This window comes from Sphaerodactylus townsendi, linkage group LG02, assembly GCF_021028975.2.
Source record: "Sphaerodactylus townsendi isolate TG3544 linkage group LG02, MPM_Stown_v2.3, whole genome shotgun sequence".
NCBI lineage: Eukaryota > Metazoa > Chordata > Lepidosauria > Squamata > Sphaerodactylidae > Sphaerodactylus > Sphaerodactylus townsendi.
Genome location: NC_059426.1, coordinates 20,424,106 through 20,450,155, shown reverse-complemented (window position 1 = coordinate 20,450,155; position 26,050 = coordinate 20,424,106). Strand labels below are relative to the sequence as shown.

At 46.9% G+C, this 26,050-nt stretch overlaps 2 protein-coding genes across 3 annotated transcripts in view; both read right to left on the bottom strand.

The window, feature by feature from the left end:
• FLACC1 (flagellum associated containing coiled-coil domains 1) overlaps positions 1-4,112 on the bottom strand; it is a 36,845-nt gene extending 32,733 nt beyond the window's left edge. The window contains exons 1-2 of the mRNA XM_048484461.1: positions 3,950-4,112; positions 49-177 (exon numbers count right to left, since the gene is read on the bottom strand). Coding sequence (XP_048340418.1) covers positions 49-143 — 95 coding nt within the window. The 5' untranslated portion in view covers positions 144-177; positions 3,950-4,112. The remainder of the gene's footprint in view (positions 1-48; positions 178-3,949) is intronic.
• A 2,750-nt stretch (positions 4,113-6,862) lies between these two features.
• TRAK2 (trafficking kinesin protein 2) overlaps positions 6,863-26,050 on the bottom strand; it is a 61,251-nt gene continuing 42,063 nt past the window's right edge. For both annotated transcript variants that reach the window (XM_048485987.1, XM_048485988.1), the window contains 7 exons: positions 25,070-25,207; positions 21,064-21,140; positions 19,120-19,308; positions 14,966-15,264; positions 13,227-13,502; positions 11,344-11,443; positions 6,863-9,779 (listed from right to left, as the gene is read on the bottom strand). In XM_048485987.1, the coding sequence (XP_048341944.1) occupies positions 9,107-9,779; positions 11,344-11,443; positions 13,227-13,502; positions 14,966-15,264; positions 19,120-19,308; positions 21,064-21,140; positions 25,070-25,207 (1,752 nt within the window). In that variant the 3' untranslated portion in view covers positions 6,863-9,106. The remainder of the gene's footprint in view (positions 9,780-11,343; positions 11,444-13,226; positions 13,503-14,965; positions 15,265-19,119; positions 19,309-21,063; positions 21,141-25,069; positions 25,208-26,050) is intronic.

The following is a 26,050-nucleotide window of genomic DNA, read 5'->3' as shown; positions in this document are numbered from 1 at the left end:
TAACATTCTCCCTCTCCAATAACCCGCATCCAAATAATTTCTACTTACGTTGGCGACTGAGTCAGTTTCCCTGTCAAATTTCTTGTAAGTCTTTTACATCCTATTTTCCAAGGATCCCAGCAAGGACAGATTGCCTGAGGCATGTCTGCTGATCCGGGAATTTGTCTGGACAAACACCTGCAAACAGAAAGACATAAACAGTGCCTCAGAATTTAAAGCCATGCAAGGCTGCTCTCCAAGGAAAACAAAGGTAATAACTGAGGAAAAGGAAGTAAACTTTCACTAAAACAGGGCTACTGAGCTTCTACAGGGAGCAGAAAATTTGAAGGCGGTACAAGGGCAGGTTGGAAAAATCTACTTGCCTTCCACCTTTTTTACTATGCCATATACTGCTTATTGACATCACTCTAACAGTTGGTGTTAGCTGGCTGGAGAAGTAGAGATTGAGAGAATGGTGGTAATTATGGTTCTGGAGAGAATCAAAGGGAAGCTTGGAGGTGGGGAGGGGGGCATTCTAAGTTAACTGCCAAGGCTCCCCCCAAGGAATTATGGGAATTGTGTTGATGAGAGTACTGAGAATTCTATCAGAGAATCTCCCCCTCCTCACAGAGTCCTGGAGTTCCTTCAGAGCAGAGAATAATTCAGCCGGTTAATATCCATAGCAAAGGTCTACTTCAAGAAAATTGCAAACTGGATGACAAACAAAATTCTCACAAGGGGTCATACATGTATACACTAAATAATCAATAGTCAAATGCTTTGCATTGTTAGCCCTGACAAGGAGCGACCCCCTTGAGGGCCCCCAATGAGAGTGGGCAGCCGCAATTCTTTGAAAGATTAAAAGAAAAGCGACCGTCACTCCTTCGGGGTCCCTCAATTGATAGAGGAAAAATAATGTGGACACGATACAAATGAAGGGCCTACTAGGATCAAGCCCCATATTTTGTTCCAAACACTATAACCAATACATGAGCAACATAATCCAACACCAGAAAAAATCATGCATGTATCTGTCTTTTGCATTCACTGAAAAAGTGAATTTTTTTTGGCACCAGGACATTGGTGCCTGCAGGGGGTGCATTTTTAGACATATCAGCACCAAAATATCAGTGTATCATCAGGAGACCCCCCAAGTTTGGTGAGGTTTGGTTCAAGTAGAGCAAAGTTATGGACTCCCAAAGGGGGTGCCCCATCCCCCATTGTTTCCAATGGGAGCTAATAGGAGATGGGGGCTACAGTTTTGAGGGTCCATAACTTTGCCCCCCTCCCCCCGAACCAAACTGCACCAAACCTGGGGGTTATCATCAGGGCAGTCTCCTGATGAGATCCTAAGAAGAAGCCTTTGAGACTGTGCCTTCAGAAATGCTACTCCATGCAACCCCCATCAACAGCAATACAGAAAAGTCAATGCGGAACAAAGATTCTTGGGCAAATTTCTGGGATTGATCTGCAGGGGGCGCATTTTTGAATGTATCAGCAGCAAAATTTCAGGGTATCATCTGGAAACTAAGTCCTGATAGAACCCCCAAGGATTTGGTGCAGCTTTGGTTTTGGGGGTCCAGAAAGTTATGGACCCTCCATAGGGAATGGCCTATTATCCCCATTCTTTAAGCTAAGGCGTATGGGTCTACCCTTTTGAGGGGTCCGTAGCCTTTGGCTCCCTTTAGAACCAAAGTGCAGCAAACTTGGGGTGCTATATCATAAACCTTAGTGTCCAGGATGATCCCTAAAAAATTCTGGTGGTGATCTGTCCAAAAATGCATCCCCTGCAGCCGGAACATCCCAGAAATGTGCCCCAGAATCAGCCTGCCCTCATTAGAAGGTCCATTGCCTTTATACCGATCGCTATACCGATCGCTATATCGAGCGCTATACCGATCGCCATACTGACCGCTATACCGATGGCTATAACGATCGCTATACCGATGGCTACATCGATCGTTATACCGATCGTTATATCGATCGCTATACCGATGGCTACAGCTGTTAGAATGGCGGCATTGGCCGTTTCACCCATAGCAGGTCAGGGTGCCGTGGCGGGAAAGGGGTCGGCTCTCCCGACCCCTGCGATCCATCAGGACGAGGGGAGGGGGCAGCCAGGGCAGGTGTGCGGAAGTTGGGGGATGAAAAGCAGCGTGCTTCAGAGGGGGATCTGTGGGGGCGGGGGTGGGGATGGGGGTGTATCGTCCCAGAGTCCAGACTCCCAAGCAGCACCCCTGTTCTTCGGGGGAGGGGGCTGCTGCCGGCGATGCCGTTCTGTAAAGGTGCGGAGGGGGAAGGCATCCCACGGAGGCGGGGCTTGGCCTCCACCTGAAGCCAAAGGGGGGAGAGGAGGGGGGGCCCTTGGGCAGGGCCTGCTGCTGCTGCTGCTGCTGCTGGAGGTTCGTCGTGGTCGCTGGGGGGACTCTGGCCGTCCTCCCTCCCTCCCTCCCTCGCTGGCCCTGGTGGGCGGGGAGGGGCTGACAGTGGAGGAGCGCTCGGCTGGTTGGTCCTGCGGGGCGGTGGGCCTGTCGCTTGCAGGGGGGCAGGAGGAGGTGGCAGCTGCTGGGTGGGGGCAGTTCTGGTCCCGGGAAAGGGAGGCGGGCATGGGGCTGATCTTGTCCGCCCCTTTGCTCATTCCGCAGGAGGAGGAGGAGGAGGAGGAGGAGGAGGACGGGAGGAAGGCTGGCTGCTTCTAACTGGGGTCCTGTTGACTGAATCAGTTGCCTTTTCCTTTTACAGTGGTAAAAATGTGCATTTTGCTGAAAGTGTTTTCCCTCCCAATTTTGCCACGCTCACACCCTTCCCTCACGATTGTACTTAAGTAAGGGGCTGGGCACAGGTGCCCAGGCTGGGGACCCCCGTCCCCTCGTCCTGATCGGCTGCTACAGCTGAGCAGAATCAGCCCCACAGTCCGCTCAGGATTCACATCCACCTCCAAATGTGATTGTGCTTATCTCCCTGTTTGCAGAGGGGAAATGGGAACGACCTTATAGAATGACAAGGCCGCAGGTGGATGTCATTGGGGGTGTGTGTGTGTGTGTGTGTTTTCCGCTGACTTCCCCGATCCTCTTTGACCTGGCAGCCCGGTTGGAAAATGGAGCCGAGAGCCTAGGACGACCTTTCCCAGGCGCCGCCTTCGCACGAGGCCACACGTCGAGGTTGGGGAGTGTCCCAGCCTCTTTGTGCAGGGGAGCCGCTGGGGACGCTGCTGCCGCCCTCCGGTGGCCAAAGGCGTGGACTACAAGCGCGTCTCAGACTCTGGGCGCCACTCTGCAAAGGGGCTTTTGCTCCAAAGAGGCTCCGACACTATGCAACCTCGACGTACGGCCTTGTGCGAAGGCGGCACCTGAGAAAGGCCACCCTAAGCTCTCGGCTCCATTGTCCAAAGGGGCTAATCGCTCCAAGAGGCTTGGAACGTTAGCGGAGTCGCCCACAACCTCCACCTGCGGCGCCCTGAGAAGCGTCGTCCTGGGCTGCCGGCATCCCTTTTTGTACAGGCCAAATAGCCTCAGAAAGTTAGCCCCCCCTCAACCTGCACATGAGGTCCTGTGCGAAGGCGGAGGTCAGAGTGGCGCTGTCCCAGGCTGTTGGCATGCACTCTGCACAGGGGTTGGACCCCCTCTCCCAGGTGCGCTGGGAAGCTCCAGCTCAGGGGCTGGCAGATGTGCAAGACGTCAATTTTTGGTCCCCTCTTCCCCGTAGAATATCCCCCACTTTTCTGAAAAGCACAAGGGTGGGGGGCTGGCTCTGGCAACCGCTCCTTGGTTGGACTGGCCTGGGCTCCCCCCAACCCCCCCCCTGCCCCCCTCTTTCAAGAACAGAGGCCACACACAGCTGTTTTCTAGGTGTCAAATTCACAGCCTTCCAGTTATTATGGACTACAGTTCCCATCTTCCCCTGCAACCATCATTGACACCTGTGCTCTAGACTGTAGAACAACAATCCAAAATAGTGGACGAAAACTTACAGTACATTCCAAGAGAGCTTATTGGTTAGCCGTTGTCTACCCTGGATTTTCAGACTTGAAATGTGGAGCTCTTTAAGGCAGACATAGAACAGAGATTTCTTCCAGTTTCTCTCTCTTTCATCCGGCAGTTTTAGCTTTCCTTCTTACCATGGAAACAAAATCACTGGCGACTTGCTTCCATTGTTTTAAAGACATACTGCATATTTTTGTTCTAGATAGCTACCCCAACAGCTTGTGTTTTAAATCTACTTCAAAAATAAACTGGCTGAAAGATAGTAAATTTTAACTATGAAACGTGTTAAAACTGAGCAGAGAAGCCCCTGGACATTTGGAGGTAATTTCCATGCCTCTGGGCCGGGGTAACCTGAAAGCCCATTGCCACAGGGTAGGTTTCACACAAGAGGAAGCATGGTATAGTGGTTAAGAGCGGTAGACTCTGATCTGCAGAACTGGATTTGATCCCCCACTCCTCCATGGGTGATTCTGCACAGACCAAATAGAATGGGCTCAGACCCTTTTGAAAAGCATGGGGGGGGGGAGTTCCCACAGAACTCGCCCCATAAACACTCCTGACTTGTTCTATTTGCCTGAACCTGGGCTAAAAGAAAGCTGCTAAATTAGTTTCAAATGCTTCCTGCTTGCCTGTTTGAACTTCAGCAAGCAGGAAGCGTTCAATTACCACACCCTTCCGTCCACCATTATGGCAGCTGCCATTAGAATGGATCCTCTTATAGGCGATCTCCATATTGTGCTGGTATGGGGAGATTCTTGGCTGCAATGGTTCGCATGGAAACATGATGATGATGATTTTGGATTTATATCCCACCTTTCTGTCCTGTAAGGAGACTCAAGGTGGCTTGCAACCTCCTTTCCCCTCCTCTCCCCACAACAGACACCTTGTGAGCTAGGTGGGACTGAGAGAGTTCTGAGAGAACTGTGATTATCTCAAGGTCACCCAGCAGGAATGCAGGAGTGCGGAAACACATCTGCTTCACCAGATAAGCCTCTGCCATTCAGATGGAGGAGTGGGGAATCAAACCCGGTTCTCCAGATTAGAATCCACCTGCTCTTAACCAGTACGCCATGCTGGCTTTTCCTGTGCAAACCGTGCCACCTCTTACCACTGGGATCCCAGCAATCACGGCTGGCCCCTGCACCTGCTGTGTAAATGGCAGCACTGGCAACTGAAATGGCTTACACATGGACCTGTTCTGCCTGTGCAGAATCAGCCCATGTGAGCGACAGACTCTTATCTGGTGAACTGCATTGGTTTCCCCACTCCTTCACATGAAGTCTAGCAGTGTGAACCACAGCATGTGCTCTACCGGCTGCAGTGCTTACCAGTTGAATTCCTGATCGTCTTCAAGGTTCTGGTTCTAACCTTTAAGGCCCTGAGTGGTCTGGGACTGTTGCAGAGGCGTAGCTGGGCCGAACTACTCTCTTTGGTGCTGCCAGTGTGTTTTTCACTCCGCCCCCCACTCCCAGTGGCCTCCACGCGCCCCCCTCCCAGCATTAGAAGCCTCCGCCCCCTTCCCACACTTGCCTACATTTCTTTTCTATTTCTAGTACTTTTTGAAAAATCATCCTTGTGAACCCCAAGGTCTCCTGGGAACTGTAGTTCCTCAGGCAGTTTTTAGCCTGAACAGTAAACAGGCCGCTTTTTTCAGCCTGAACAAGTACTAAAAAAAGGAACGTAGGTAAGTGTGGGAAGGGGTGTGGGGTTTGTGTGTGCCACGGGGGTGCCACTGGGGGGGCTGCAGGGAAAAGGGGGAGGGGCCGGGGCGATTTTCCACCCCCAGGCGTGCTCCCGGTGCATGACGCACCCCTTGCCCCCTTGGCGCCCTGCCACTGGACTGTTGCATCTTTGGAACCACACATACTGCCCACAGAGGACACTTCAGTCCTCTAGCAGTAATTTGCTGGTGGTCCCCAGCCCAAGGACTTTGGCTGTCTTTCACCAGGGCCAGGGCTTTCTTGGCCTGGCTCCTACCTGGCAGAATTCTTTCCTGGCAGACACATCAGGGCTCTGCAGGATATAAACCAAGTCTACAAAGCCTGTAAGACCAAGATTTTTCACCGGGCTTACACCTGAAACCGCTATGTCCAAACTCTGCCATACTGGCTCCCGAGACTACGGCCCTCTTCTCTCGCCCACAGACCTTCAAACTGAAGCAAGATTTGATATGTGGGTGATGTTTGCCAAATCGCCATCTAAGGAATTATAATGTATTGCATGTTTTTAATATATTTGAACTATAAACTTATGTAGTGCTTCAGAATGTGTTAGCCGCTCTGAGCTTGGCCTTAGCTGGGGAGGGTAAGGTACAAAATCAAATCAATCAATCAATCAATCAAATAGAACCTGTGTGGACACAGAAGCCTCCCCCCACCTTCACAGATCCAAGAATGTCACTGAGTGGGCAGCTTTGTAGTACCATCTGTCAGCAACAACTGCTCATCAGCTGACTTTCCTATTTAGTTACGGAAACTTTGCCTATCCTGTTTCATTGTATTTCTACCTAGGCCAGTGGTGGTGAACCTTTGGCACTCCAGATGTTATGGACTACAATTCCCATCAGCCCCTGCCAGCATGGCCAATTGGATAAGTTATAGGCCAGTGGTGGTGAACCTTTGGCACTCCAGATGTTATGGACTACAATTCCCATCAGCCCCTGCCAGCATGGCCAATTGGAGTGCCAAAGGTTCGCCACCACGGACCTAGGCAGTCTACCAATTTCAAAAGTTTTTGCTGGCTGAACAATCTTTTGTGAGACATCCGATCAGATGATAATTTATTGGTCAGCTTCCTATCACGGGGTAGGACCTGGTTAACTTTCTGTTTTGTTAAGGCCGAGACTTTTTTTTTGGATACCTTCCAATGACTTTGTAAATGGAGAAGTTAAAAAAGCTCTCTTCAAATATATATGAACGTGCATTTACTGAGTATACTTATAAAATTCATTTTAACATAAATACAGTCAGCAGAAACAAGTCTGGTTTACAAGTTTCAATTCCTCTGCTGATGAGAAATTCAGAAAATTAAAAAGCAGATGCAGTTACAAAGTCAGTTAGAAACCCACATTGATTCTATTTTTTTTCCAAAAAGAATGCATCAGGAATTTACTCATTGCATTAAATCAGACACATATATTTTATGCTTGTTGAAACGTTGTGCTTTCCCCCTTTTTCAGATGTTTTTGGCTGCCTTGGACAAACACCACCGTTTCACCAACTGAACTTTCCCGAGTATTATAAAAATATAGCAGGACATGTTGGACTGTAAGCAGAAGTAAAACAAAAATTCCCCTTTGTTAGCGGAAGGTGGCGAGGTTTTATACAACACAAAAGTACACACTGAAAGTATTAAAAATGTCTGAATATGGTTATAATTTAAAATAGAAGCAACCCGTATGTAGTCATCTATAATAAATACGTTTGTACCACTCACTTGTGCAGCTGTTTGGCATGTTTAGAATCTTATGCTCCCCCCCCCCCGCCCCCCCAAAAAAAACCATTAAAAAGTCCCCGGCTACATTGCCGAGGGGACTGGTGAAATCATGTTTCTGATACGCAGCCAAGTACAGAGCAATTATATGTTTCTGGATCATCAATTCAGCACTTTCAGATACATCTTGCAATTGCTGGAGCTCATGTGTGAGATCTCTTGCAAAGTCTGACATCTACTACTTGTGCTTCGTTTTCAAACCGTACAGAATTTCTCCTCTGCACGGGTTGGGATTTGCTCACGGAAAGGAGCTTGCATCCATTAGCCAACCGTAAGGGCGAACCTTGATACTATCACAGTGCTCACGGCAAGCACGGCATGGTAATTCGAGCACTCTCCCACACTGGCGAGAGAGGCCTTTTTTAGATGTGCGTAGGATCTGAGCATTGCAAGGGCCTCCCTCCCTCGACCACAGTGTCAGGGCAAAAACAGAAGGCAGGAATGACTTGTGCTTTATTTTTTTTGCTTTCTCCAAAGCCATCTTGAGAAAGACTGAATTGCTATCTGCTCCTCCAACAGGCTGTAAAAGGGCAGGTGTTCCCCCAACTGGTTTATTCAGAAGCTCCGGAACATTTTTTTTAAAGGGAAAGAAGGTTTCTCTTTTAGCCATGCCAATATTTGCGGCTACTGCGGTTTCAAAGATAGCTGCCATCTTGTTTTGTACTAGACATCAAAGCTCTGTTTACAATTGGCAAAAGGGGCACATCCCCATAACTGCCTCCTCTATGACAGCTGCACAATGGAAGCCTTCCAAGAAATCAGGAGGGGGGAAAGACCTTGACGTATCAAGCAATTTGTTTTATAAAAATATGTTCCCAGATTACAGTTCCTCTCTAGTCACTCATCCTGCAGAATTAACCTTGAGGTTGTGCTGTCAATCTGTGGGATTACTGCAAGACTATTTCAGCAGGAGGAATTTATGAATTAAAGCGCTTCCCAAACACGGGCAGATGTTGAGCACCTCGCTCGCGCTCTCTCTCTCTTTGCCTGCTAAGTCTACACTCCTGCTCAAGTCAAATGTAAACCCTGAATTAAGCACATGGATTCCATTCCCTTTTGCATCTTTAATATTTGCCTGAGTGTTCTGTGCAGAAACAGGACAGCTGCCCCGACAAATCTGCACTCTTGGATATGAAGGAATTTCTCCGCAGGGTTTGCAACACCCGGCTTTTAAAGAAGAAGGTTCAGATTATTGAGAAACTGCAAATGTTTGGTTCTTTCTGCAACCCTTGTTTGGTATTTGACGGACTATTCCGGCTCCCTTTTTTCCCCCCAAACCACATCTAAGTGATAGTACCTTTCCAATAAAATCTGAAAAAATACATCCAGCAAAGTAACTTATGCAGATATTTACTATTCCACACGTGAAACAAGCATGGAATGACTTCTGCCGCCTCCTCTTATTCAAGACGGAAGGGGAGTGGACATTTCAGCCGTATCAAGACTTGAACCTTTGGTTTGCTCGTCGACTTTTTTTGTTTGTTTGTAATACTCCGGGCAGACTCGGCCCCCTCCCGCCCACCCCCTCCTCTTTTCAACATGACTAGAACCCCACCCCGACTCTTCTTCTACATCCTTTCAACCACCACGGCCTGCATCTCAAAGTCCACGCGTTGTTCGTTCCAATCCAAAGCCCCCCCGTGCCAAACCACTCAGTCCTCGTTCAGGACCCCCATTTTAGGCGAGGATGTGCCCAAGGGGCCCCCGAGGGCCCCAATCAAGACAGGAAGGCTGTGGTTTCTCCTCAGCCCTCCCATCAGATTGCCGCCTGCGCTGACGTACACAACCAAGTCCTGCTTTGGCAGGGCCGCCCTCGCCCGTTGGCTCTTTTTGTCGTCCCCTGCTCCAGGGTGATTGACAGCTCTGGCGATACCCAGCTTCTTCAGCCTCTCCACCAGGTTCATCTTCAGCTGCCCAATGTCAGGAAGGCTGGAGGATTTCTGCCCGTACATCTCCTGCAGCAGTGTTTCAGCCGGCCGAGAGGCTAAGAAATTTTCGGACACGTTCGTTCGAGACTCGAAGGGCAAAGGGGAAGGGCAAGGAGAGTGCAGGGGAGAATTTGGGGGCGTGGTAGGAACAGCAAGAGTCTTGAAGGACGGAAGGAGGGGCGGTTTCTCCAAGACCGGGCTATTGTAGACCTTGGCCGAGATGCCTTTTTCTTGCAGGAGCTTAGCCAAGCCTGTAGTGCTGCTGAAAGTGGTAGTCGAGTCTCCTCTGTTGGTGAGAAATTCTCCAATACTGAGCCTGTATGACATGGCCGGGGAGCTGGTGACCGTATTGCTCGTAGTGCAGCTGCCATTGGAGCACTGGGGTCCATAGGAGGCACTGAAAACAAATCGGATGCGTGTATTGAACATTATCATTGGAAACCTCTTTGGATGGTGAGAGTAGAGGAAGGAGGGGAATGCTTCCAGGAATCAAGGGCTTCTACATCTGGCATATGGAGTCAGACCAGCAGCCCATCAAAGTCAAAACTGTCTACTCCAGGAGTCTCCAACCTGCAGCTCTCCAGATGTTCATGGACTATAATTCCCATCAGCCCATGCTAGCATGGCCAATTGGTCCATGAACATCTGGCGGGGCTGATGGTGAACAAATGAATCCCTGGTCTACTCAGACTGGCAGCGGCTCTCTAAGGTCTCAGACTGAGATCTTTCATATCACCCACTGCCTGGTACGTTCCACTGGGGATCAAACCTGGAACTTTCTGAATGCAAAGCAGTGATTCTTCCACTGAGCCATGGCCCTTCCCTTTCCCTAATAATAATACTAAGAGTTTGGATTTATACCCCACCTTTCTCTCCTGTAAGGAGACTCAAGGTGACTTTCAAGCTCCTTTCCTTTCCATTCCCCACAACAGACACCTTGGCCTTTTCCGCACACGCAAAATAATGTGTTTTCAAACCACTTCCACAACTGTTTGCAAGTGGATTTTGCCATTCCGCACAGCTTCAAAGAGCATTGAAAGCAGTTTGAAAGTGCATTATTCTGCATGTGCGGAATGAGCCCTTGTGAGGTAGGTGGGGCTGGGAGAGTTCTGAGATAACTGTGAGCTGGCCCAGGGTCACCCAGCAGGAATATAGGAGTGCAGAAACACATCTGGTTCACCCGATAAGCCTCTGCCACTCAGGTGGAGGAGTGGGGAATCAAACCCGGTTCTCCAGATTAGAATCCACCTGGTCGTAACCACTACGCCACGCTGGCTCATCTGCATCACTGTCTTTCTGATCAGGAAAGAAAGCCCAACAAAAGTCCACAAAAACAAAAAATCACCGGAAGTACATTTAACCTCCCGCCAAACCAATATATATTTTAAAAAAGACAGCGGCAAAGGAATCAGTGAAAGTTGCGTGTGAAACAGAAAAGGGACAGTGACCGACAGAAAGCAAAAACCAATAAATAAAGCAGGACAGCCAACTGTTAAACCTGGGAAACAACGGAAGCAATCAGGACATCTTCCAAGGCCTTGTGGAATAAAAGCACCTTTACTCAAAAAGCATCTTCACTCAAAAAGGTGATTATGGGAAGGAGTTCCACAACAAAACTGCCTCCCCGCCAATCTCTTTTGAAACAAGGCCAGGTCTTGGAGGAAGGCCCCAATCTATTTATTTCAAGGCTCAGGCAGCTTGATATATGGGTAGAGGTGGCCCCTGCCCTACCTGCCACTGCCCGTCTGCTCTCGCCCCCTTTAAAGACCTATAACATTCACATGCAAGAATAACCGGTTAAATAGTCCCCTTAAAATATGTGATGCAATTAATCAAATTCATAAGATGTTGTCTGCTTTTAGGCCTAAGCAACAGACACTCTATAGTGCTTGATGGTATCTGAACAGCTAGCAGTTTTATTGCCTGCCCGCTTCTGAGGACATCAATAAGGTCCTTCTTACCTCGGGGTAACTTGTGTGACATCGGATGGGTGGAGGATCCTACAGGTAGTAAAAGTAAACGTTGAGTTTGTAGAGGACAGACATTTTCCTGGGTTGGAAGCTACAATTAAAAAAAGAAAGTCTGATGAAAAGGAGAATAAGAGGAGGTTAAAATGTTTAAGATGCTGAATTAGTAAGTGTTTAAAACCCCTGACAATTTCAAAATCAACTGAACCCGATTATTGTCATATTTTAATCATAAAAAAGTCCCCACCCTCTGGAAAGCATTTTGGAGATCATTAAGTACTATTATTATCATCATCATTATTTTTGCTGTCAAGTCACAGCTTTACGGTGACACCACTGGGATGTAGTCGGCCACTGCCTACCTCCGCACCATGACTCTGGTATTCCTTGAAGGTCTCCTGTCCTGACCTAGGCAGGGTCAGGGCTGAGAGTGTTTGAGTGTCATGCAGAGGCGGAGCTACCAGGGGACTGGGGGGTCCCCCCCCAAACATATGTACCTTCATCAAACAGTACAGGCTGGAAAAGCGGCCTGTTCCCTTCAGGCTGAAAACGGCCTGGTGGGAACTACACTTCCCTTGGGAGCCCCAGGGTCAAAAGGGAAGTGTAGTTCCCACAAGGCCATTTTAAGCCTGAAGGGAATAGGCTGCTTCTCCAGCATGCACTAAGGTAAGGGGGGGGGCAGGGTGCTGCAGGAGGGGGAGTGTGGAAAACAGAGTGTGCACCGGACGCACTCTGGCCCAGCTACGTCTCTGGTGTCATGTCCTCTATGGTCCTGTACTGCTGCTAATAAATTATCCCCCTGATGAGGCCTGCTACTGCCCTCTGCTGGGAGCCTGGGACTTGATGGTGTGGTGACGTCATGTTGTTCTCAGGCCCGCTATCAGGCTCGCTTTGTTCTCAGCTTCTCCAACTCCCCTTTCACCCCCCTGCATTCCAGACTGGCAGCACTTGGCAGCCAGTGATAACAAAGCTTTCCTGTGTGACCTGAAGAGCTCATTAACATAAACAACTTAACGCTTCTCTTCTCCTTTCCCCAACCATGAGTGGGGGGAGGGGGGAAAGGGAGGAGTTTCTGCTGGCCGTATCCAACCCTATCATTCCCAGGCTTTCCAGATCTGGCTATGGGGAGTGATGGTTATTTGCCTTGCATAGAACTTCAATAAAGACGGCCTTTTTCATTCCTGGATTCTTTCTGATGTCTAGTGACAGGCAACCTTACGCTGAGTGGCCCGAAGCCACCCAGCAAGATTCCATGATGCAAGGAGGGATTCGAACCTTGATGACCCAGGTTCTAGTATGACAACTTAACCACACACAGATTAAGTCACAGGGTCGCCATAAATTGGATAAGACTCGATGACACATAACACAACACCTTGGGCTGCCAACCTCCAGGGGGTACCCGGAGATCTCCCAGTATTACAGCTGATCTCCAGATGACAAAGATCAGCTCCCCTGGAGATAATGATTGCTTTGGAGGGTGGACTCTGTGGCCTTATACCATGTTGAGGCCCCTTCCCTCCAATTCCTGCAGTCCAGGACAAGTTATGTTTCCATTGTCCATAAAAATAGACATAGAAAACGTCATCTCCGAAAAAAGATGCAAAGAACACAGTTTTCACTATTAAGCCTGACTCGGCTCAGTCCTTAGTGAGCTACGGCACTCTGACAGCACATAAGGCTCGGAGCAAGGAAGAAGCTACAGACATGATGTGTTCCCCACCAATTACATTTTCTTGTATACAGAACTGAACGGACCAAGTCAAATTCTCCTATAACTAAAAAACACACAAGCCTGCCCAAAGTGTTATTAAAGCAGAGAGAGACTAGCTGTCACACTGACTAGAAAAAAAATCAACAAGAACTTCGGTTCTTACCTGTGGGGGGCGCTGTGGCTAATTTAAGAGGAGGCAGGAAGATCCCTGCCACTGATTTTGGCTCCGTGGGCTTCTTTCCCTCTGAAGGAGACGGCTGCACTTGGAACGTTATGCCTTCATCCCTTTCTTCCTCATCTTCTTCCAAGTCAGACAGGTGGTAGACATCCTCTTGGGACAAGGGCGTGAAACCTTTGGTGACCACGCCAGGCCGAGGGTCCAGGATTGTGCCTAGGTTGGGCTGGGCCAGCTGTTGCCAGTGGAAGAGGGTCTGAGAGCCTGGAAGGAAAAGCAGCACAAAAAGATGAAATGCCCGGGGTCCTTTGTCTCAGGCAGCCAGTCAGAACAACAAGATGGACAAAGGCACTTTTAAAAACTGTTCATTATGATTTCAGTTTACTGACTGTTCACTTCTGCAAACTCTACTATGAGGTTATGGTTTCCAATTTACCAACAGGGAATCTTCGTCTGAGGGTCTGTCCTTACATGAATCCGATCAGTGGACAAGGCTCAGTGGCAGAGTATCTGCTGGGTATACAGAAGGTCCCATATTCCATCCCTGACGTCTTCAATAAGGATGAGGTGCCAGGTGATGTGAATGACCTTCACCTGAGACTCTGAAGAACACTGGTCTTGATGGATCTAGGTCTGAGTCAGTATAAGGCAACTTCACTTATATCCACATGGGTATCCAGGGTGCTAGTTTTTCATAAAAACTGAAAGCCAGGAGAGGAACTCGAGAAATATCAAGAGCTGAAGGCAGACCATGGACCAACAGGTCCCAAACAACACCTGGTCACTGTCTGCCTCCAGTTTGTCATCTGCCTCAGTCCCTCAGACCTCTAGAACAAATTATTTGTTTGTGGCAGGCACAAACATGGTGGTCTCCTGTCCAAGCACAGAGAGCAGTGGAAGACCTCCTAGTTGCCAAGACATCCAAAGTAGTAACCTGGAAAAAACCTGAGTTTGTTTCTTCCCAACTGATTGGGATGCTCAGCCATGGTTTCACTCTAGATCAGTGTTTACCAACCTTTTCGATGTCACGGTACCCTTGACCTTACTCTTCATATCTCACGGTACCCCTGCCATCCCCCCCCCCCACCTTCCCCTCCCAGTGCCCCTGCTTGCACCTCCCCCACCTTCCCCTCCCAGGGTGAAGGTAAGAACTGGGGCGGGGGGCAGGAAGTGGTTGCTGACCTTGTGGCAGGCCCTGCCCCAAGCCAGCTCCATGTTCTTGCTGGCGCCGGCAGGAGACACCACAAAAGTGAGGGGGGGGGGGTTAGCATTGCCACGGTACCCCTGGGACATGCTCACGGTACCCCAGGGTACTACGGAACCCTGGTTGAAAATCACTGCTCTAGATTACAATTCCTGTTTTACAGGAAAGAAACAGGCTCCAGTTTCTCTAGGTTGCCTGCATTTAGGAATCACCAAGGGAAAAAAATGGACATAGATCAAAGACTTTCCTTATGAACAAGTGTCTTCAACCATGCCATATTTCCAAGGAAGGGGAGGAAGAAGGGGATGCATGAGTGCTACCATTAACCAGGTTTGTACATGTCATGAACCAGTAGCTTAAGCTGGACTTTCTACCTGAAGGCAGCCAGAGAGACTGGGATCAGTCCATGCCTATTCTATGCAGAAGGCTCAGAGATTTCTATCCTGACCCAACTCCACCTTAGAATAAATCAGTGATCATCTCACACTCGAGAAAGCAAAAACACACTGCACTGGCCTGATACCTTCAAGCGGTTTAACGATCTGAAGTTTTTCCGGGAGGAGGCTGCGAATGTTGCTGGAGGTGCTGGAAGAATCAGTAAGTTCCGAGCTGCTGCCCATCAGAAGGCAGCTCTCTGCTGGCGTGCTGCGGCAGGCAAGTTCTCCTGTCTGGTCAGCCAGGAGGCGCATCCTTCGCTCCCACTCCTCTTCAAAGAACTGCTTTTCACTAAAGTAGTTCTGCCGACGGAGGGTAAGTCTGTGCAGAGCGGTGGCTACGTCATCTTCTCCGGGGACCCCTGGCTGGCCTGGCGTTGGATCGTCCCTACCAGCAATACCAAAGATACAGTATTATGTTGATGCTCAACAATGCTAGCTTAAGTATTCCCTTTCTGTTTTATTGGGGGAAAAAAGATTTCCAAAAAAAACACACCGGGCACCATAACATTTGTCAACCTTAACTGTGGAGAAAGGCCTAATTTAGCCTAATGGCAGACATTTTTAAAAAGTTTGGTTCTTACACTAAAACGCTGTTGGTTTTCTTTAGCCTTCCCAGGCAGTAGTAGCTGAATAAGTAGCTGAAGGCCAATGCCACTTAGCTGTGACTACCGATCAATAATGTTACATTCTAACAATCCGTTGAAGTCGGAGGCACCTGAGTATTGCATGCTGGGAGAAATTTTGAAAGAATGAAGATTCTATCAGCGGCAGTTAAAGCAGTTAAGCTAAGCCCTCAGACTGAGGTGGTTGAAAGAGAAAAGTCTCTCCATATACATGCGTGTATTTATGACAGTGGAGATTGTTTACTGTTCAGCTAGAACAGGGGTCTGCAACCTGTGGCTCTCCAGATGTTCATGGACTACAATTCCCATCAGCCCCTGCCAGCATGGCCAATTGGCCATGCTGGCAGGGGCTGATGGTATTTGTAGTCTATGAACATCTGGAGAGCCACAGGTTGCAGACCCCTGAGCTAGAACTTGAAATGTGAAACAAATGAACTGTAACTAAAAGAGTTACTTAGTTTAGTGTGTATGGCAACAAACTCAAGCTTCGGACACATTATTTTGCTTTTGCTTGTTTCTTGAGGAATATTTTACCTCTCAATAAATTAATTTTTTTTTTTGGCTCCGAATCTTTTTATGTCAACCAAATCAGAATCCATGCAGTAGCAGAGTTCCTCTTGCTCTACACTTACTTTTGTAGCCAACACACAGAATTAAAAAAACAGCAACAACCCAGCACGGATGCAGCAGCCAAATCATAGCCCGAGTGTCACTCCAGTCAATAACTGAGACTCAAGATTGGTTCAAGAGCTTTATTGAACTGCGTCAAGACCTGGGCTGCAAAAAGCCGGAGCTGGTGCTCTGCCTCTTGCAGCTAGTATATCTCTTCAACCATGACCCTGCTCCCAATGATTCCCACAATTGGCCACATGAGAAAAGGATAGTGTGAATACAGCATTGTTATGGGTTTACTTAAAGCCAATTTTAGGCATACTCCCTTCTCCAGGAAATGGGAGAGAGGGGGAAGGTATGCATATTTCACTAGTTACAAGCAAGTCATAGAAAAACAGAAAGGCCCTCAGGTTTTTAGCGCAGAAGGAAAGGAGTGAAATGTAAAGAAGGAAATAGCAAGTGATAGAAAGTAAGAGAGAGAGATGATAGAAAGAGGAAAAGAAAAGGATTTTTTAGATTTACCAGAAGGTTATTTCTTCCTTCTCCCCATTATTTAGGAGAAAATAATGGAGAGAGAAAAGAGTTCAGAGCAAAAATACCCAAGCTTAAAGTCAAACTTGCCCAGAATCATGAAAAGTGTCTTAAAGTCATGTTAAGAGAGAAGAAAAGCATTCCAGTGTTCCTGCATTTCCAGAAGAAAAGATGCTTTTATTAATGCTTCAATATTAAGGATTAAAGAGCTCATGAAAATAATATCTTCAACTAAAGCATATCTAAAAGCACAGACCCAGAAAATGAAAAGAAATAAAAGCATTTTAAATGGATTATTTCAACTGAAGTATACATATATATATATATATATATATATATATACATATATATATATATACACACATACACACACACACACACACACACATATATATATATATACACACATATATACACATATATACACATATATACACATATACACACACACACACACAAAGAACTTAAGCAAGTGGCAAACTTAATAGCAAGTTTTCTTGAGAGACATTTTAAGTGATTAAAATTATTGCTCAGAAATAGCAAAAAGACACTTTGCTTTCCAAAACAGCCCCTATTGTCTCTTCCCACATTCCAAAGAAAAGGATAGCTTTCCTTAGCAATGGAGCTGAGAAAGTGTGTGTGTGTGAGGAGGAAAATAACTTGACCAAGAAGCAGAATTAAAGCAAAGAAAGAGAGTCCAAGCCATTGTGAGAAACTATATTCCTTAAGAATGCTATTTAACAATGTATAGCCATGATTAAGCAATGATGGGAGATACTGAAACATCATGAATTGACCAGGGTTTGGCTTTGCAACATGTTATGCATGATGCATCAGCTGTCTTTATCCTATAAAGAACTGTGACTTTTTTGTATGCTTTCAGGGAGACTCCTCTGATTCCTAAAGCAGACCCTCTGAGGGTTTGGAATAAAGGAATTATTTATTTAATTTATTCCTTGTCGGAAACTCAAAGCTTATTAAGCTTACTCTTACCCCACGTGCCCTAACAAGGTTGCAAGATGGCAACTTAGCAAGTGCAGGTGTGACCTTGGCTCCAGCCCTGTGATGCCGGGCCCCAGTGCGAGCCAGGCCTGACACGGAGGCTTGAGAGGGGCTGTGGCTTAGTGGCACAGAATCTGCTCAGGATGCACAAAATCCCAGAGTCGATCCTTGATAGAAGCCAGTCTCTATACCTGAGACCCAGGAGGGCCTGTGTCAGTGTGAGTAGTTAATACTGAGCTTAGCAGACCCATCATTTGATCAGTGTAAGGAAATTTCATGTGTTCACAACTTTCACTCTTTCTCCTGCACATACATGGATTCCCTCTTTGGCTTGGGCAAGCCACAGTTTACAGTCACATCCAAACTGCCAAACTATGGTTTGTTTGTAGCCGTGGGCAGTGCACCTGACATACTGCTAGAAATTCCACCCACTGTTCAATCTATCTTAAAACCCTGCACTATCATTACACATAAAGGTAGAAGAATTTTTATCCACAGTGTATGGAGTTTTGAGTAGATGGCAGATCTGAGCAAAAACAAATCTGCACTATATAAGAAAATCAGCCCTCCTCATTGCTTGCTGAGAAAGTTACCTTTTCTGCAATGGTCTAACTGTGAAAGCTACTGTATATAGTCGATACAGCACTACATATTATGTGGGAGATCTGTAATTTTTTTTACATTAAATAGCAATTTGGTGGTGGGAGAAGAGGGGAAGGTTTTTTGGAACAGGGATAGGGTGCTAGGTGAACAGGATTTTAACACTCACCACCCTCAACGGGTAACATTAACTCCATGGGCTACCTCTATTAAGAACTTCTCTCTCCCGGCATTAATGGCTGATTTGGAAAAAAAATCAGGAGATCCAATAATATGTAGTTTAGTTCTAAGTAAGAGCCAGCGTGGTGTAGTGGTTAAGAGCAGGTGCACTCTAAGCTGGAGAACCGGGTTTGATTCCCCACTTTGCCACTTGAGCTCTGGAGGCTTATCTGGTGAACCAGATTAGCTTGTGCACTCCAACTCATGCCAGCTGGGAGACCTTGGGCTAGTTTTTCGGAGCTCTCTCAGTCCCACCCACCTCACAGAGTGTTTGTTGTGGGGTGGGGGGGAGGGAAAGGAGATTATAAGCCCCTTTGAGTCTCCTACAGGAGAGAAAGGGGGGATATAAATCCAACTCTTCTTCTATTGAGAGGAGGAGAACGTGTATTCACTTCTTGCTTTGTGGAGTTGTTGAGAAGAGCAGAGATAAAAGACAGGATGCTAAATAGAAAACCATGCTCACAAGCAGAGATAAAATACAGGATGCTAAATAGAAAACCATGCTGAAAATTTATACATTCCAGTGTCAATTAGGATAGCTGGAACTATTCGATCCCACACATCCACGCCCAAGTCAATGGTCAAACACAGGAAGCTCCTTGGGATAAGCAGTTTGTCAAGATAATATTTTGAATTACAGATTAATTCCCTACTTGGAAATGCTCTCTGGGCTGCTCTGAGTGGAACATGCTTTTCCTTCTATATGTTGGAAGCCAGAGTGAAAGGGCTTCGATGTCATCACGACGCTCGCACGGTTGGACCCCGGAATGGGCAGGGGGGCAGGATGGCCACGAGTATCATTAGCGGCTCTGACAGTGTCAAACACACGCTTCTGCTGGATCCTAAAGAAGAAGAAAAAAATGGAAAATGGGTATTTTAAAAAAAGATTACTGCAAAGATGCTTTTGGCAGCAATGTACAAGTATAAAACTGATCTCAGGGATATTGCAGTCACTTCCAAAATGATACATTCTCTCCAAACCACTCCTGAGTGACCAGGCCTCTCATGGCACGATCTCTCCACACCATCACAGGTCAGCACTTTCACCCCTCAGTCAGTACTTCCTCTCGCATAGGTTCCACAGCCCCATTTTCCACTCACCCTACTTTCTCAACACCCTCTTGCGCTATCCTGCCCGACCATCACACGTCCCTTTGCCCTTTCGTGCTTCAACTCTTCCCTTTTTTCCCATGCAAGAGATTTCTGCATCCAGAGTCACCCCTTTCTTTTTTCCCATCGCATAACTGCCCCATTTTATACCTTAGTATTCCTTCTTTTCTAAAAATCATTTGCATTTCTGAAAAAACACATTTCCTTTTTGTCCTTCAGTCTGTTTTTACTGTTTCTGACTCCTTTCCTCCATTGCTGAATCTGACAGTAACTCCCGACTCCTGCTCACTAGCTCAGGGGTCTGCAACCTGTGGCTCTCCAGATGTTCATGGACTATAAATCCCACCAGCCCCTGCCAGCATGGCCAATTGGGGGGAAGGACAAGGATGCTGCATGCCAGCACCTCTCATTTTTCCCCAATTTGCCATGCTGGCAGTGGCTGATGGGAATTGTAGTCCATGAACATCTGGAGAGCCACAGGTTGCAGACCCTTGCACTAGATCCTCCATTGCTCAATTGGACAGCAACTCCTTCTGACTCCCGCTCTCCAGGGTTGGCAGCAGCAGCTCTCAGGTCTTCCACTCATCCAGCAATTCATATTACGGCTGTCAGCTAACCCATGGGAAGAATTGGGAGGTAGGGACAGACCCACCAGCATCGAGTTTGTGTGTGGCATTCTAGTTTGTCACCAGAAATGACATCATCATGTTGGGGAGCGATGCTGCAGGATTTGCCCCAAACTCAAAACTGACTCGTACAGGGAGCAGCAGTGGCGTAGGAGGTTAAGAGCTCATGTATCTAATCTGGAGGAACCGGGTTTGATTCTCTACTCTGCCGCCTGAGCTGTGGAGGCTTATCTGGGGAATCCAGATTAGCCTGGACACTCCCACACATGCCAGCTGGGTGACCTTGGGCTAGTCACAGCTTCTCGGAGCTCTCTCAGCCTCGCCTACCTCACAGGGTGTTTGTTGTGAGGAGGGAAGGGAAAGCAGATTGTAAGCCCCTTTGAGTCTCCTACAGGAGAGAAAGGGGGGATATAAATCCAAACTCTTCTTCTCTTCTTCTTCCACGGAATGACATCACTTCCAGTTTGGCAGTGGAAGTGATGCTGCATGCCAGCACCTCTCATTTTTCCCCACCCGAGGGCCAGTGGGTTTTCGAGGCAAGAGGAGAGCAAAAGTGGTTTGCAATTACCTGCCTCCACACAGCAAACATGGACTTCCTTAGCAGTCTCCCATCCAAGCACTAACCATGGTACTTGCTTAGCAACCCTGTTTAGCTCCCCAGCTCTGAAAAGACTGGGCTAAGCAGGCTTATCAGGAATGGATGTTCTGCCTCTCCAGAGACCTGCTGAAGGCTGCTCAAATGTTAACGCAAAACCATAAAACCAGCAACATGGATAAGCTGCCTGTGGTCACGAGGTTAAGAGAACGATGTTGGGATGTATCAAAAAAGGTGAACAGGACAATGCCAACGATTGAGCTTACTTCAGTTTTGAGACAGATCTCTCATCCAAACTCTGCTCTCTCCGTATCGTGCCCTCGATCTCTGCTGCCAAAGATTCCTTGAAGCAGGGAAGAAGGGAAGAACAGAATAAGACTCAACGAATTCCATAAAATATAACCAGATAAACTTGGTAACATTAATATTTTTGCTCAGCCTAAGAGCTGAGAAAAATAAGTTCATGTCTGAAGCTCAAAACACTCTTCACAAGCGGTACTTCCAACCATCCAATGTCTTCCCAAAGTTAAATGGCAGCTTTGGAATCTTGATTTGCATAAACAATGAGATTCTCCACCATAAAATCTGGATACATTGCCAGCATTTTTTATAGTCTCCCTACTATTTGGCTTTGACTACTTTAGAATAAATATAAGGAATGCTCTTGATTAGAAGTTTAGAGGCACAAACATAATTTGTGTCTCCTATATCAACAGATGAAATTCACTCTAAAAAAGCACATTCCCCCAATCTTTCTCTTCCAAATCAGAAACTGAAAGTTTCCTTTGTATCAAAAATTGTTGCAGAAATTACTACTATTACATCATTGTTGAAGAAACAATGCAATTTTGTACAGCTTGTTTCAGAAGAATAATGATAAAACAATCTGAAGTTGCCACTAGAATCAGGGAAACCAAAGGACTCACTCACGAAGTTGCCACTAGAATCAGGGAAACCAAAGGACTCACTCAGAGTTAACAGGCTCCGTTTCACTAGGCCCGTGGTGGCGAACCTTTGGCACTCCAGATGTTATGGACTACAATTCCCATCAGCCCCTGCCAGCATGGCCAATTGTAGGGGCTGATGGGAGTGTAATCCATAACTTTATCTAAGGTCTGGGGTCTCACCACCTGCACTAAGCATGAGGGGTCTGTAATCCTGTGGCTCCTCCAAGAATGTTCAAAGCTACGGACTACAATTCCCATGTCAGCCCTGCCAGCATGGCCAATTGTGGCCACATGCTGGGTAGGAACTTGATGTGTATATGCTCAGTCCAAGAACATCTGGAAACTGGAGATTCTGAACCCAACTGATTAGGAGCAAAAGAAGAAATCAACAATTGTCATATAACAATTAATTCACTAATAGAAACATGGAACATGGAAAACTGAAAACTAATCAGAATTGTAATCTACTAGATCTTTGAGAACAGTGGCTGCTAAAGTGGATTGTTTCAGCATATCTGGTATTTCTCACGTCAGGTGCCTGATGGATCCCAGACCTGGGGAGGCGGAAAGTGCTGTTGAATGAATCAATCAAACACTGCATGTGAAACAATAAAGATCTTTCCATAAAGCTCATCTCCCATTTAATTGGAGTTTGTTACTTACAATAAAATGTGCTATTGGTTTAATGTACCCAAATAGTAAGAAATCATTTCATAGTGCTTTAAAAAAAATAAAAAATAAATATGGAGCTCTAATTATGTATTGTGCTGCAAATTTTATTCCTGACTAAGCAGATAAATTGCAAACAAATACATCTGGTGGTAGCCAAAAAGCCACAGACTGACAATACATGGCAAGCAGGGGCAGCAGCAGAAGAAGTGACGCACTTGCTGGTGAGCATGAGGATTGAGGGCCAGGTGAGCTGTAGAACTGTCAACCTCCAAGTGGCACCTGGAGATCTCTCACTATTACAACAAATCTCCAGATAACCAAGTAACTCCAGATGACTATCAAGTCACAGCCAGTTATGGTGACCCCATGGGGATCCAAGGCAAGAGACAAACGGAAGAGGTTTGCCATTGCTGCCTCAGTGCTGTGATCCTAAATTTCCTTGGTGGCCTGCCATCTAAGTATGAACCAAGGCTGACCCTACTTAGCTTCTGAGATTTGAGGAGATCTGGCTAGCCTGGGCCATCCAGGACAGGGCGAGAGAGTAGTGGTGGTTTCCCATTGCCTGCCTACGCATTGTGACCCTGGACTTTCTACATTGTTTCTTATCAATGTCCTAACCAGGGCCAACCATGCTTAGCTTCTGAGATATAACAAAGTCAGGCTAGCCCGGTCTATCTAGGTTGGGATACACATATATCTAACAGCAATACAGATCTTAAAAGTTTTCATTATGTATTCCCTCAAGGTTCCATCTCTCCCAGAGACTCCCATTTATATGAGTTTTATGCAACGCCCAGCACTTCAGGGTAGTCGTCAAAATGACTAAGAATTTCAAAGCTCCAAGAACTTCAGCAGAGGAGCTTCAAAGAAAAGGGATTTCTGAGAGCCATTAGTTTCACAGGTTAGACCATGACCAGGAACTTGATTTTAGGAAATCTGGAATGGGATGAGTTCCACCTTTCACAGAAAGTTCCTTGTTCTTCCTTACAAGCTTTTTGGGCGCTGCTCCAACTCCCCCTATTTTGCTAATATCTCCTGTGGGCAGAGGTCCAAATGCACACAGATCAGACCATGTATTCTTTTGACTGGATCTTGATTCCAACTGGGTGTTGCAAGATGTCACAACTCTCCTGTGTCCTGAGAAACTGGGCCTTCCAGCTCCTCTTGGTACTAACCGTTCCTCACCCTTTCTGCTGCTCATAGTTTTGGGTGTCTCTCTCTCAGCTTCATGCATCTGACAAACAGGGTTTTGGTCCACAGAAGCTTTTACAACAATAAATAATGTGGTATTGATCTTTAAGGTGCCACAAGACTCTTTCTTGTTTCCCTCAAATTTTGTACCAGTAACGGTGACCAAAAGTCCCCTCTGATGGCTAAATACTGTACTGCCTCCACCTCTTCTCCCCGCTCCCCCACCAAAAGAGATGAAGGGGGAAAATGAAGAAACTGCTTTCCCACAGACCTTGGTTAAACAGATAACTAAATACCTGTCAGAGATATTTGTTCCTGCCTTTCCTTCTGCTGCTAGAGGCAGGAGGCAGGCAGTAGGTCATTATCTAAGAACATAAGAACAAGCCAGCTGGATCAGACCAGAGTCCATCTAGTCCAGCTCTCTGCTACTCGTAGTGGCCCACCAGATGCCATTGGGAGCTCATGTGCAGGATGTGAAAGCAATGGCCTTCTGCAGCTGTTGCTCCCGAGCACCTGGTCTGTTAAGGCATTTGCAATCTCAGATCAAAGAGGCATTTACAATCTCAGATCTAAAAGGGAGAGATCTGCAGACGGGCTCACTAGAATAAAAATACAGCAAAGAAACTGAACTGCAAAATGAGACTCCAGGTGCTGTCCTGGGACTCTTGCAGCTCTTAATGATATTGACAAGCTGGAACGGGTCCAGAGGAGGGCAACCAAAATGGTAAAAGGTCTGAAATCCATGCCCTACAAGGAAAGACTTAGGGAGCTGGGAATGTCTAGTTTGGGGAAGAGAAGGTTAAGAGGTGACATGACAGCCATGTTTAGATATTTGAAGGGGTGTCATGTTGGTGAGGGAGCAAGTTTGTTTTCTGCTGTTCCAGAGACTAGGACCAGGAGTAATGGGTTCAAGGTGAAGGAAAAGAGATTCCACCTAAACATAAGGAAAAACTTCCTGACAGTTAGGGCTGTTTGACAGTGGAATGCCCTACCTCAGTGGAGTCTCCTTTGGAGGTTTTCAAACAGAGGCCATCTGTCAGGGGTGCTTTGATTGTGTGTTCCTACATTGCAGGGGATTGGACTTGAGTCTCTTCCAACTCTATGATTCTAATTTTCCTGCTAAGAGCACAATGGTTGCCCTTTTAAAAACATGGTGGAAAATGACACTGAGGCCACCCTTCCTTGACAGTAATAAATAGGGAAAAGAGTGGAAGACTCAGGAAGTTCTTTTCCCCCCCCAAAAAAACAAACTGGCAGCTGAATTTAAAGAGAGAGAGAATCACAAGAGGTGATTATTGCACCCAGCTGCCAGCTCACTTCCTTCTGAGTTCTGAAAGACAAGAGCAGCCACCTCTGACTTTGACCTTGGGGATTCACGTGACACAAATCAGTTGGCAGTATCAACGATCCCGGCTTAATGGGCTGGATTTGCTACATTCACTGAAAGTGCTGCTTGTCTTACTCCGGGAAATGCTCCACATGACTGCGGGTGGCCAAGGAGAGCAGCATGGCTGGCTTTGCTGCGCAGACTTTTCACTTCTTCTTGCGATTCGTGCAAGATCCCCAGACACTCTGCGTTCCGCTCTTGTAAGTCATGCAGCTGTAAAAATACAGGCAGCCAATTAATTGCATTGTCAAAAGCTTTTACGGCTGGAATCACTGGGATGTTGTGATTCCCAACCAATCACATCCCAGCCAATAAATTACTTGGATTGAAAAGATCAGTTAAAGTAGTATTATCTGGACATTCCTTGGTCCCTACTTTATGTCCTCTTGCTTTGTCCAGGTATTTGCACCATTTAGCTAATTCCAAACCATGCCACAGAGGACTTGATTTGTAGAGGCACAAAAGGGGCTGCCATGGAAGGGAAAGAAGAAGAAGAAGAAGAAGAGTTTGGATTTATATCCCCCCTTTCTCTCCTGCAGGAGACTCAAAGGGGCTGACAATCTCCTTGCCCTTCCCCCCTCACAACAAACACCCTGTGAGGTGAGTGGGGCTGAGAGAGCTCCGAAGAACTGTGACTAGCCCAAGGTCACCCAGCTGGCGTGTGTGGGAGTGTACAGGCTAATCTGAATTCCCCAGATAAGCCTCCACAGCTCAGGTGGCAGAGCAGGGAATCAAACCCGGTTCCTCCAGATTAGATACACGAGCTCTTAACCTCCTACGCCACTGCTGCTCCTCAATTACACAAAAGAAAGAGGAAACAATTGAGGAGGAACAAAGGGAAACAAAGATACAACCCTCCAAAGTCCTTGAGGATCTCCCACTTGTATTTTTCTAACTTTCCTTTTCTCAAGCTCAGGAGAACTGGCAACCCCGCTTCCTAGCTAAGAATTGAATGTTTTAGCATGCTATTTTCAAGAATCCTCCCACTTCCCCTCTACCCAGTTTTTCAGTTGACTATGAAACTTTTGGCCGAATTGGAAAGAAAAAAAAAATCTG